The 12,706-nt window shown below is 42.6% G+C and overlaps 1 protein-coding gene across 1 annotated transcript in view; it reads right to left on the reverse strand.

Annotated features, from left to right (window-relative positions):
* Positions 1-12,706, reverse strand: part of ST8SIA6 (ST8 alpha-N-acetyl-neuraminide alpha-2,8-sialyltransferase 6) — a 177,178-nt gene that overhangs the window by 69,310 nt on the left and 95,162 nt on the right. Inside the window, exon 3 of the mRNA XM_075552454.1 lies at positions 12,324-12,413. Within this exon, the coding sequence (XP_075408569.1) occupies positions 12,324-12,413 (90 nt within the window). The remainder of the gene's footprint in view (positions 1-12,323; positions 12,414-12,706) is intronic.

Consider the following 12,706-nt stretch of genomic DNA (forward strand, 5'->3'; position numbering starts at 1 on the left):
TGACAGGCTGGAGACTTCTGCAGACCTGTACCCCCAAATCCATAGATCAGGTGATGACAAGAGTAAAAAGGAATTCTGCCCAAATTTTCTATTTATACTGTTGAGGTAAAGCACACCGTAAGGAAATTCCTTTTTTTTTTTTGCTCATAAAAACCACATTGGTTCCATGAGGGTCAGTTGATCAATTGTGAAGTCCACCCACATTCTGGGAGGAAAAAAAATCTGCTTCACTTAAGGCCAACTGATTTAATTACTTCATAACAGCAATTAGTGATTGGCCAAACAACTGGGAACCACAGTTAAGCCAAGTAGACACAAAAAGTTAACCATGAGAGACAGGATACATAAAAAGATAGGGTCGAGGATAAATCAAAGGTTTTAGGCCTGGTCTACTGGAAGGACAGAGTTGGCATCAACCATCATGGTAAAGAATGCGGAGTAGATTAGAGGGCAGGCCTGGACCAGTGGGAGACATGCCAATGTTGAGGTCCCTTACAGACACCCCATGGAAATGATGATGAGGCAGAATCCATAGAAACTTGAAATTCGGGGAAGAGGTTCAGGGACAGGAAATACATTTGGAAATCTTCAGTATGTGGATATTGTTTAAATTCATGAGCTCCCTGAAAACAGAACAAAGGGAAACGAGGAACAAGGGTTGAGCTCTCGAACACCTAATGTCAAAGTTGGGAAGAAAGAAGGAGACAACTGCAAAGATGACAAGGAGGAGCCAGTGTCCTGGGCCTATTTGCTTGAATAGCCGACTCCTTAAATTCATTGTGAGTGGCTAAAAAGTAGAAGTAATTTCTAAATTCCTTTATACAAAAGTTTTCCATCTGGTCACCCATGTGTACTCAGAAAAGGCACCCAGTGAATCTGACGTGTACCTCCAGGTTGAGAACAAGTGCCCATGCCAGTCCTAGGAGCCACAAATAGTAGTTCCTCTGTACGTCTCCAGGAAATTGAAATTTAATATAGGGCAAGAATATGAAAACAGTCAAAGGTTCCAGAGGTCCATTTTGAACTGTGACAACAATGCGTCATCAGCCAATATCTTACCAAGAAAAGTCACCTTGGATCCATTAACTGCTGTGAAAAATAAAGCAAATGAGCAAATGCTATTGACACTATAAAGGCTTAAATAAGCTATGTAATAAAAAGTGAGAAAAGTTTATATTATTTTCTTAATGGGTCACGTTTGTGCAGTTTCACGCTCTAAAATCAAATGAGTTTCTCTTCTTATTTGGGTGATGGGTAACTTGGTGACCATCAAAAGTGCAGTGAAAGAGAACAGCCAGTTTCACCCAAATCCTGGTTCTACCCTTTGTCACTGCACGGCAGTCTGTGAGTCATAAAAACCCCTACGCGCATTGTGTTTACCTGTGGAAGTCGTTCAATAAAACCTACTCTAAGGAAGTTTTCAAAGATTATAAATAGTGCACTTTAATTGCCAGGAATATGGCTGGAATTACCCACTGAAACACTTGTGCATAAACCTGAAACATTATCAGCTACCAAAAGCCTCCTGAAAAGAATCAGAAGAGAGTCAGGAGGAATCTTAGATGAGCCACTCAGTTCAGAAAGCACTCAAAATATAACCAAAGAAGAGCTGCCTGCTCAAAGCCGAGTTGACCATCACGATCGAGTAAGGCCTGTGGGAGCAAAGCCTTCAGGACCATCGTTTGCTGATGGGGCATGACGCAAAATAAGAAACAGCTGTAAATATTAATTCATAAGCAGAAATTCTAATGCACCAAGTATGAATCTAGAAAAATTGGAAGTTGTAAAAAATGAAATGGAACCCCTAAACATCTACACGCTAGGGATGAAAACGATGGCTACACTCCCCCCCCCCCCACTCCCGAAGAATTTACTTCAGAGGACATCACTGAAGTTACTGCTTAGGGAGAGGGACATGGGGGAGGGAGAGAGAGTGGAGCACATCCTGGTCCACCAAGCCTTGAGGACGATATCCACGCTCAGAGCAACCAATGCACAGGAAGGACCATATGGTTGGCCCCACTATGAGACATGACATCCCTTACTGACCCATAGCCCTACAGGGGACAACACTGGAGACACAGTGTGAGAATTGAGCCCAATGAGACTCCACCATACTGAGGCAAAACACTAAGGGCACGCAGCAGAACAGCCTGGGGAGCAGAGCAAGGAAGTCCCGAGGGAATACCAAAAATAGACTTTGGGACCAGAGTGTGGCACCCCATCAGACTTGACCGGAAATATTCCTAAAGGTCAACAAAGAAACCTTGAACTATTTACAGGTTTTTCTTTTCTTTTTGGTCATTGGTTTGTTGTTGCTGTTTTGTTTTGTTTTCTTTATTTTGCTCTGTTTTGTTTTTTGTGCATATTATTATCTCTGCCGGTCTATCTAGATAAGACAGGTGGGATAAACAATCTGGAGGGGAAAACAACAGGACCCAAGGTTCCAGGGGGGACATGGGTCTTTAAATCTGTGCTGCTTAAACGCAATTAAAGCAGCACAGACTTAAAGCTGAATAGAAACAAGTCATATATCATTCCATGCCAAGAACATGTGACCCAAACTCTCTTTTCTTGATAGACAGCCTGAAACTTAGGAATACTTGCTTTGATAGCAGGCTGTCAAGTAAAAGCTCACATTCGGGTTTTTGAAGGCTGACTTATCGTAATTTATACTTCCTCTTATCAAGCAGCAGTTCAGATCATGTACTCTCCAAGTTAGTAGCGAAGTACATCTAGGACCAATCCAATTCATTTTGCCCTTCTTCCTTATAACTAATATAACTTATAACTAATATCTTTGTGATACTCAATTAGAAGGTACCTTCTGGAAAAATCTATTGTTCTCAGTTAATTTAACTATGTCGTTGTGAGGTGCCAGAGTTGATTCCAACTAACAATGACCGAACGATGCAGTAGATTGAGACCTGCCCTGTCTTCACAATTGTAATGAAAAGTCCCTTATTGCAGCCGCTGTGTCGATCCATCTCATTGAGGACCTTCCATTTATCTGATACCCCTCTGCTTTACCAAGCATGGTATCTTTCTCCAGAGAGGGGTCCCTCCTGAGAGCAGGTCCAAAGTTTTCATTTTAACAGTTGTTGTTGTTGCTAGGTCCTTCCCTGTCGGTTCCGACTCACAGCAAGCCAGTGTACAACATAGCAAAACACGGCGCAGCCCCTTTACCAAGCACGATGCCCTTTTCCAGGGACTGGTCTCTCCTAATCACATGTCCAAAGTACACGAGGCAAAGTATCCCCAGACCCTGGATTTGTTTGTTCAAAACCGGATCGACTTGTTCTTTTTGGCAGTTCATGGTACTTCCAATATTCTGCACCGCCGTCATAGTTACAATGCATCAATTCTTCTTTGGTCTTCCTTATGCAACGTCCAACTTTCACATCACATGCATAGGAGGCTGGTAAAAACACTGTGGCTTTCGTCAGGCACACCTGAATCCTCAAAGCAACATCCTTGCTTTTCAATATGCTAAAGAGGTCTTGTGCAGCAGATTTACCCAATGCAATGTGTCCCTTGATCTCTTGAATGCTACTTCCATGAACATTGATTATGGAGTCAAGGAAGACAAAACCTTTAACAGGTTCAACCTTTTCTCCATTTAGCATGATATTAACCTGTTGCTCCAGATGTGAGTGTTTTGGTTTACTTTCATTGAGTTTTGATCCATACCGAAGGTTGAAATATCTGATCTTCATTAGCAAGTGCCTCAAGTCCTTCTCATTTTTATCAATAAAGGTTGTGTCGTCTGTGTATCTCAGGTTGTTAGTAAGCCTTCCCCCAATCCTAATGGAAAAGTCTTCTTTATAGAATCCACATACTCTGATTGAAGAAGTATGGTGAAAGGACACATGTTGTCCAACTTTCCTGAATTTAAAATATGCAGTATTCCCTGGTTCTTTTCCTCCTGATCCAAGCACAGGCTCCCTAGAGCACAATGTAGTTTTCTGAGATTACCATTCTCCTCAAGGCAATCCATACTTTGTGGTGGTCCACATAGTCGAGTGCCTTGACCTAGTCAATGAAACACAAAGAAACATCTTTCTGGTATGCTCTGCTTTCAGCCAAGATCCATCTGACATCAGCCGTGGTCCACATCCTCCTCTGCATCCGGCCTGTCCTCTGACCGCTCCCTGTCAGTGTATGGCTGCAGCCATTACAGAACGATCTTCAGCAACATCTTACGTGGGTCATAGCATTGATACTATTCTACACTTTAAGCATTCTATCAGGACATTTTCCTTCAGAATGGGTACACTTATGGGTCCCTATCAGTCAGCTGGCTCAGTAAATTTCTTGGCACAAATGAGAGAGTGCTTCCACTGAATGTTGAGACATTTTTATTGGTCATCCATTGATTCCTAGAACCTTGTTTGTGGCTAAGCTTTGAGTGCAGCGTTGACATCTTCCTTCAGTCCCATTGGTTCTTGACCCTATGTTAGCTTCTGAAATGGTGGAAAGGTGACTGGTTCTCTTGGGTACAGTGACCCTGTGGATGCTTTCTGCATCACTCAATATTTTGCCCATAGAAGTTTTCAATATGACAACTCGAGGCATGGGTGTGTTCTCTAGTTCTTTCAGTTGAAGATATGCTGAGCATGCTCTTCGTTTTCAGTTTTCTAACTCTAGGGCTGTGCACATTGCATTGTGATGTTTGACTTTGTCTTTTGGAGCCGCCCTTTGAGATGATCTGTTCAGCTCTTGATGTCATCGTTTCTTCCATTTGCCTTAGCTACTCCAAATTTAAGAGCAAGTTTAAGTGTCTCTTCCAATATCCACTTTGATCTTTTCTTTCTTTCCTGTCTTTTTAATGACCTTTTACTTTCTTAATGTTGATGTTCTCCCAGTGTTCGTCAGATCTACTGTCATTAGCTTTCAATGTGTCAAATCTGTTTTTGAGATATTCTCAAAATGTGGGCGGGAGATACTCAAGGTTGTATTTTGGTTATCACGGACTTGCTTTAATTTTCTTCAGTTTCAACCTGAACTTCCATGTGAGCAATCGATGAACTATTCCATAGTCCACCCGTGGCCTGCATTTAGCGTCTGATATTGGGCTTCTCCATCACCTCCTTCTACAAATACAGTCTATTTGATTTCTGCGTATCCCATCTGGAGAAGTCCACGTGTGTTGTGTTGTTGCAGAAAGGCATTCACTATGAAGTCATACTCAGTCTTGTAGAATTCTGTCTGACACCTCTGGCTTCATTTCTATCATCAAGACCATATTTCCAACTACTTGTCCTTCCCTTGTTTTGCATTCCAAACACCAGTTCTCACTGCATCTTGATTGAATGTTATCAATTTCACGCAAAAAAGGGTTATCATAATTTGTCACAATTTTTGTGTCACTAGCTTCAGTGTTTGGTGCATAAATTTCTTTGTCAAGATTGACCTTGAAAGGTCCTTTTTGGCAGTTAATGCATCACCAGTCCTCATGATTTTCTTATTCCTGGCATAGTACACCATATGATTTTCTGATTCAAAATGGCCAATACCAGTCTATAACCACTCAATAATAAGACCTAGAATATAGATACTTATGTGTTCCATTACATTTTTAATGAAGTCCAATATTTCTAGGTCCATAATTCATAAAGTTACAATTATTAATTGATGTTTGTAGCTTCTTTCATTTTGGGGTCATGCTCCAGCTGCATCCTTATGGTCCAGTCTAGTCTGAATAATCTGCTTTCCTCAGTCATATTTTGAATGCCTTCTGACGTAAAGACCTCCTGTTCTGGCACTTTCTCTGACAATGTTGTGCTTCTGTTTATTAGGTTTTCAGTCACTGACCATGATTCAAGGTTATCCATAGGGTTGACAGTGACTAATTCCTCTGAAGGAATTAGTAGTCTCTTATTAGTCTGGAAATTCCGCTATACCCTGTTCACTTAGGGTGACCCAGCTGCCATTTGAAATTCCAGTGACACAGCTTCCAGCAACACAGTAACACACCAGGCCCCACAGTTTGACAAATGGACAGACATGTGATGGACAAGTAATTTTAAATAGCACTGCATAAAAACAACTCACCTAATATACATATCCATCAGAGAGTGAATGGTTCAAGCTACACTTTCTGCAAGGCCAGTGTTTTAACTTGTAATTCTGAGCATTTTTTTTATCTTACCAAAACCAAAAAATAGTCTCAGAAGGAAAGTGGACTTTCCATGCCTTCGTGATTATGCAGAAAGTTACAAGACAGTAGCCTCCACCTTGTTCTCAAGAAGACCTCTAAACTTAGCATTCCACCAAAAATACGACTTAATCGTTCGACTTCTCAAAAGATGTGAGGTAGCAATCTCTCGTGCTCCCAAAGAGACTGCTGTTTTTGAAAGAAAACATTTCTTGCACCTTTAAGAGACACTCTAGGGAGCGATAGGTACAGACTGATCTGCCCTGGTGGCTGCTTTTATGATTATTGTTAGTTGCATTGAGTTAATCTAACTCCCGGTGATTCCATTTGTGCAGAGCAGAACTTCTCCATAAGGTTGTGGAGGCTGGAAACTTTCAAATACAGATTTCTAGGCCTGCCTCCTGAGACACATGTGGGTGGATTTAAAATGCCAACCTTCTAGCTAGTAGTGGAGCACTTAACTATTGATGCCACCCCAAAACCACACCCACTGCCATTGAATCAATTCTGGCACATATCAACTCCATAAGGATCGGGCAGACTCGCTCCTCTGGGTTTCTGAGGCTGGGACTCTTACACCTACAGAGCTCATCTTTCTCCCACAGACCACTCAGGAGTTCGAACTGTGTGGTTGGCAGCCCAGGGAATAATCCACTACACTAGCAGGACTCTCAGGAGGTATTTAATACATACCGTATATACTCGTGTAGGTGTCAGAGATGGATGGCGGCACTCTCTTCATTGTATAAAACTGTTGCTGGAAGCAACTGCCCAGTAGGCACTGTGTTCCCAACCATGTATGACAGCCGCTTGCATTCTATTGGCCCAAATAAGTCACATGACCAAAACCCTCTAAGTCAGCTATAGCCGGCCAACAGAACATGGCAGAAGAGATGTCTCTGAAGTCTACAGCTTCAGGCTGAGCATTCAGGGTGTTTTCTTCATATTAGCTTCCCTTCCAGCAGCAAGAAGGTCCCTGGGCGGCACAAAAGTTTGCATTTTAACAACGCACCAGAAGTTGCCTTTAGAATCGACCCAATAGTACTGCGGGGGGAAGGCTTAGTGAACTTGAACTATTCCTGTAAAGAGCACAGGCCAGAAAGCCCTGTGAAGAAGTTCTACTTCCTAACACACACACGGGTCAGAATGACAGGAGTCAGGATCAACTCAACAGACTCATTTTGGCTTTGTTTTCCAGCAGCAAATCTGGCATCGCCGACTAAAGACAGTGACAAGCGAAGATGGAAAAACTAAGAGAGCTGCCTGACCATGAGGAAGTATCCTAGGAAACACTGTGTGAACTATTTTACGTAGACAGTGAGGTTGGGGAGATTTTGCAGTTTGTCGTGGCTGGCCAAACAGTAGACACTGAACAAACAGAAATGTTCATGTGCTTGTGGCCCAAGATCCTCTTCTCACAGAGACAAAACAACACAGCAACCAGGGCAGAATCTCCCAGAGTGGGGAAATGAATTTCTCCTGTGTCCGTAGCTCTGTAGCATGTGCTCTCGGGAAACAGAACGCGTCCTCTTCAACAAGGAGGACTAAGTCCTCCAAATTAGTAATCCGTACAAACATTTTTATAAGCAGCAAATAGCATTTAACGACCATAAGTTCGTTGTAATGAAATCATGAGCAAGTAATCAGTGTAAGCTGGCAACATACAAACCCACACCCTACCACACAGAAGTGGAAAATTGAAAGAAGGGATAACAGAAACATTACCTTTTCATTCCTTTCTTACCACAAAAAATGTTTTGAAGCCCCACATGTATGTACGTGTGGGCTTATGTGTGTATTACAGCTCATAGCAATCTTGTGGAGAATTTTAGAGGCTTTCTAAGTATTTAGGGGAGCAGTCTCCTATTTCATAAACCAAAAATCAATCTCACTGCTGTCGAGTGGATGCTGGCACAGAGCCACCCTGTCTTGACCCTACAGAGCAGGATAGAACTGCCCCTGTGAGCGTCCAAGACTATAACTCTCTACCAGAGTAGAAAGCCCTGTATTTTTCTAGATATATAAAATATGATTGATGACTGATAGATAGATAGATAGATAGATAGATAGATAGATAGATAGATAGACAGATAGAGACAGAGGGGTTTTTTTTGCACAGTGTAATATTTTGTCTGGAAGGTAACGTGCTCAGAAGGACTGGGTTGGGGCAAAAGCAGAGAGAAAATTTCAGGGGGAAAAGGATGAGTGGGGAAAGAACAGCAGCAGCAACAATAACAGGAGGAAAGCTGCAGACCACAAAGGGAATCCGACATTAACTTTGGTTTCAAAAAGACGTTGACGACATGTGTGAATTTGGGGATAACCTTCTTAGGACATGGAAACCAGGGGTGGTGAGAATCTTCTGAAGGCAGAATAACTGTGTCCATTCAGTCATCTGTTCATTCGGTACCTACTGACAGAGCACCGACTGTGTTCTGACTCTGTGACAGACGCTGGGGACAGACCTGGGACCCGGACACTGTTCTGACCTTCACCTGGGCTCACGGTCTGACTGAGACTACGGCAAATTGTAATACGCAGTGCCCTCTCTTGCTTGTTTTCCCAAAAGCCAACTATTTTATTTTCTTTACATTAAAAATATAGTGGAAGGAATGAGCATGGTTTCCCTCCTACCATAACTCGTCTTCCTAAATTCTATCCGAGCAACTGGGGAAGGAATAAATTGGCTGAAGAACAAGAAAATGCTAGGTCTTCAGCAGACCATGACAAAAAAATAGGGCTAAATAATTATTTGTAAGAAAATGGAATTACTTTTTATCAGCATACACTGAACAGCTTTCCCCATTGTGTACTGTGCCTCTAATAGCCCTGGCTGCAGAAAGAACAATTCCTCACAACAGACAATACAGTGAGGGGAAAAATTAGTCTCCTGTGTGCAAAATAACACTTTTCATAACAATGGGCGATTCGTGCCTGCTCTCTGTAGACCTTTGCTGAACAGAATACCAGTAGAGGCTAATTACCTGAGCTAGCTGAAAATTGTGTGCTTAATGGAAAGGCATCCCCCAAAAGAACAGCCGAGGAAAGGTCTTAGCATAAAATCTGAGACAACAGAAAAGAAAGAAGAGACCACAAACCTGAGAGCATATGCCCAGGCATCTCAATTAGCATACTGCAGTTAACCACTTTGACGGCTGCACAGAAAGAGTTGGAAAATTCTCTGCCTTCAAAAAAGTAAATTCTATGATTCAAGGATGTTCCTGTGATGTGGATTCAAGTCCTTTGCTACCATGTATAGATCCTTGCATTCTTGTCAAGGATTTTTGTCACGTTGGGGAGCAAATGCTGTTCATGTGAGAGCAGGAGGGAGTCCGTGTACGTTTCACACACTGATTCACCTGCCAGGTGTTACAGATGGGGGTAGATAGTGTCAGCTAAAGAGATGTGCTGCAGTCCCAACTTCCAAGTACCGGTCAATGTGACCTTGCTTGAAAATAAGATCTTTGTCGATGCCTTTCGTTAATATGAGGTCATACTGACATAGGGTGGATCCTAATAGAGGAGGCTGTGTGTCTTTGAAAGAAGAAGAGATAAAATAAAAAAGAAAGGAAGAATAGAAGAGACACAGATTCAGACTAACAGAGAGGAAATAAATGGCTAAGTGAACAAGGGGGTAGAGGTTGAGGGCAGGATGCCTCAACCTAAGGAACTCCTAGGACCACCAGACACTACATGCGACAGGAAGCTTACTTTTCTTAGGGCCTGCGCAGAGAGCATCCGGATGGCAGACTTTCAACCTGAAGATCTGAGCGAGAATAACATTGTTTTAAGTCAACGTGTTTCTGGTGCTTTGCTTTGGCAGCTCTAGGAATTAATTACCCACCAAGGAGCACAACCAGCATTTCACAAGGACAGTAGAGCAAAGGCTGATTTTTCCAAGCTCTGGCATCATTGTGCCAGATGTCTGAGATAAAAGGTACTTCAAGAGTCGGGGTCTTCAGGTAAAGCTTCATAAAAAGCCCCATTCACACCAAATACACCACACCTACAGAGCCACCCATCAGCAAGCAAAATGCCAGCATCAGCAGGATCAAAATGAGATGTGCAGTTCCTCTCTAATTCATCGGCGACTTTACTTAAATATATCCTGAAATTCAAGGGATTTACTGTGCATGGAAAGAAGCATTTTCAAAGCTGCTCATGCTAATCGATCTACAGTGAGCTCAGATCCTTTGCAGAGGGCTGAAGGGACCATGCACAAAGGTCTTGGCAAGGTCGAGAGGGACCCGAGTGCAACATTACCAAAGTAACAAAGCCCATTGCCATCAAGTCAGTTTGACTCCTGACTGCAGGGTGCACTTGCTAACAGCTATGGAAGGGGTCGGTGGTAGTGCCACTATGAAATTCTTGTCCTCCACGTAGGAGACCTGGGTTTGATTTCTAGCCAATGCACCTCACACACTATCACCACCCGTCTGTCTTAGAGGCTTAAATGTTGCTATGCTACTGAACACATTTAAGCAGTTTTCAGACTCGCACAGACTAGGAGAAAAGAGGTCCAGGGAGTCATATCCCAAAAAATTAGTCAATGAAAAGCCTAAGGATCACTGTTAATAATGACATAATATCATCTCCTAGATACCCTCGGCCTGGCTCCATGTCTTTCAAGGTTGTGTGAGACTGACTTTTCTACAGAACTCAAACCAGTGGCACACACATATGTACAAGAAAGAACTTTAGATCAAGGAATATTTTTTTATCAAGAAAGTGGCCCAGACCAGTGCAAGTCAAGTTCGTGGGTCAGCTGCTGACTAGAGCTCCCTTCTGTTGAAAGTTAAGCAAAACAAGCAAAATGTAGTAGAGCCATTCTTGTAATAAACAGAGCTAACAAACAAAATTGGGTGGGCACGCTGAACTTACTCCAAATGAAGATACTAATAATTTCAAGGACATAATTCATCAAGAGGCTCAGAAAAAACAAGAAAGGCTGGGGGAGTCATCAGTGTGACCCTCATCCTTTTTTTTTTTTTTTTGCATCAGTCAGATTAATAGGTGAGGGCTCCCCTGAGGCTCCTCAAATAGCGGGAATCTTAAATTACGAAACATCTCCCTCCTATGCCGAGAGAGTGGGGCAGTCTCTGGGGCGTCAGGCCTCATCTAGCCTGGATTCCATTTACTCTATGTAACAGGTAGCCAGGGATCATCCTGCCAGAGACCTTCACTGGACAAGATCTCTCCCTTCTGGGAACCACCATAAGTATGTCTACCCTGAGTGCCAGCTGAGCAGGAGACTGAATTAGGTCACCTCCGGAGACTTTCTTTTCCTTGGGGGCTTCCTCCCAGTCTTCCCATTCCCCAAGGAAAGGGGATGAATAGATTGTAGGCAGCTGCATAACTTCTTCTCACGTTCATTTTCAAAATTCAAAGAGGAAGAGGTGTGTGCATACTTGCATGCATATGGAAAGAGAGAGAGAGAGACACGAGGAGAGTTAGAAAATGATGAAATGTGGAAGAAAGAAGGTCAGTGGGTCATGCTTGCAGGGGCATGAGGAAATCAGCTCCATCTATTATCCTGTCCAGTCATTAACTTATGATGCAATACACAGCGAATGAAACTCTAATCGCACCCTTTGAGGGAGACAGAAGGCATAACTGACTGCTCCTATTCTTTCCCATGCACAAAATTTCCATGGAGTCAGTACCTGACGCATAGCAACCCCATACACAATGGAACAAAATGGTGCCTAGTCCTGATTGATTGATCACGGTTCAGATTGTTGCGATCCATAAGGTATATTTCATCGGTTGCTGTTTGGAAGTAGGCAGTGAGGTCTTTCTTCCTAGTCCGTCTTGGCCTGGAAGCTCCACTAAAACGTACTCGACATCACTGCAGCATAAAAGCCTCCACTGGCAAACCAGGTGGTGATTGTGCAGGCGGAGTACTGGTTGACCAAGAATCAGAGCCAGATCTCCTGGATAAGAGGCTAGAATTCTACTGCTGAGGCAGAGAGCTGAGCCTACGGTCAAGGTCAAGCCTTGGTTCGTACTGTACAGCCTCATCCACAGATACTTTTCAGAGCTCAACTACCAAGCATATGCCTGGGTACCAGTATATTTTTCAAACGATGCCCAAAATGCTGCAAAAGATTTTGAATGCAAACCAGTTATTTTTAAATAAAATGAAGTGTGCAGAAGTCGAACTTACGCGTTCATTTTATCAGATAAAGCGTCAATGTCATCCTGCAGATGTTGGCATTTTTCCGTCAGCTGGAGTGACTTTTCATTCAGATATGTGCTGTTTGGTGAAAGAGATAAAAAGAAATTGATGTGAAACGAGAGCATATAAAACACTGTTAACCACCCCCCCAGATTTAATTGATAAAGGGTGCCTAAATGAAATTTTATTTTCATGCCATTATTGGAGATTCCACGGCAAAGGAAATTGATATTTTCGCCTCAGATAGATCTAAATTAAAAAACAAAAAGTTTACACCATGGAGTCAAAAAGAAAATGAATCTACATGAAAGGTTTCACATTTTCAGGTTTTCGTGTTTACAAGGAAGGAAACCCGGGTGGCTCAGTGAGTA

The sequence above is a fragment of the Tenrec ecaudatus genome, chromosome 6 (assembly GCF_050624435.1).
Source record: "Tenrec ecaudatus isolate mTenEca1 chromosome 6, mTenEca1.hap1, whole genome shotgun sequence".
Classification (NCBI taxonomy): Eukaryota; Metazoa; Chordata; class Mammalia; order Afrosoricida; family Tenrecidae; genus Tenrec; species Tenrec ecaudatus.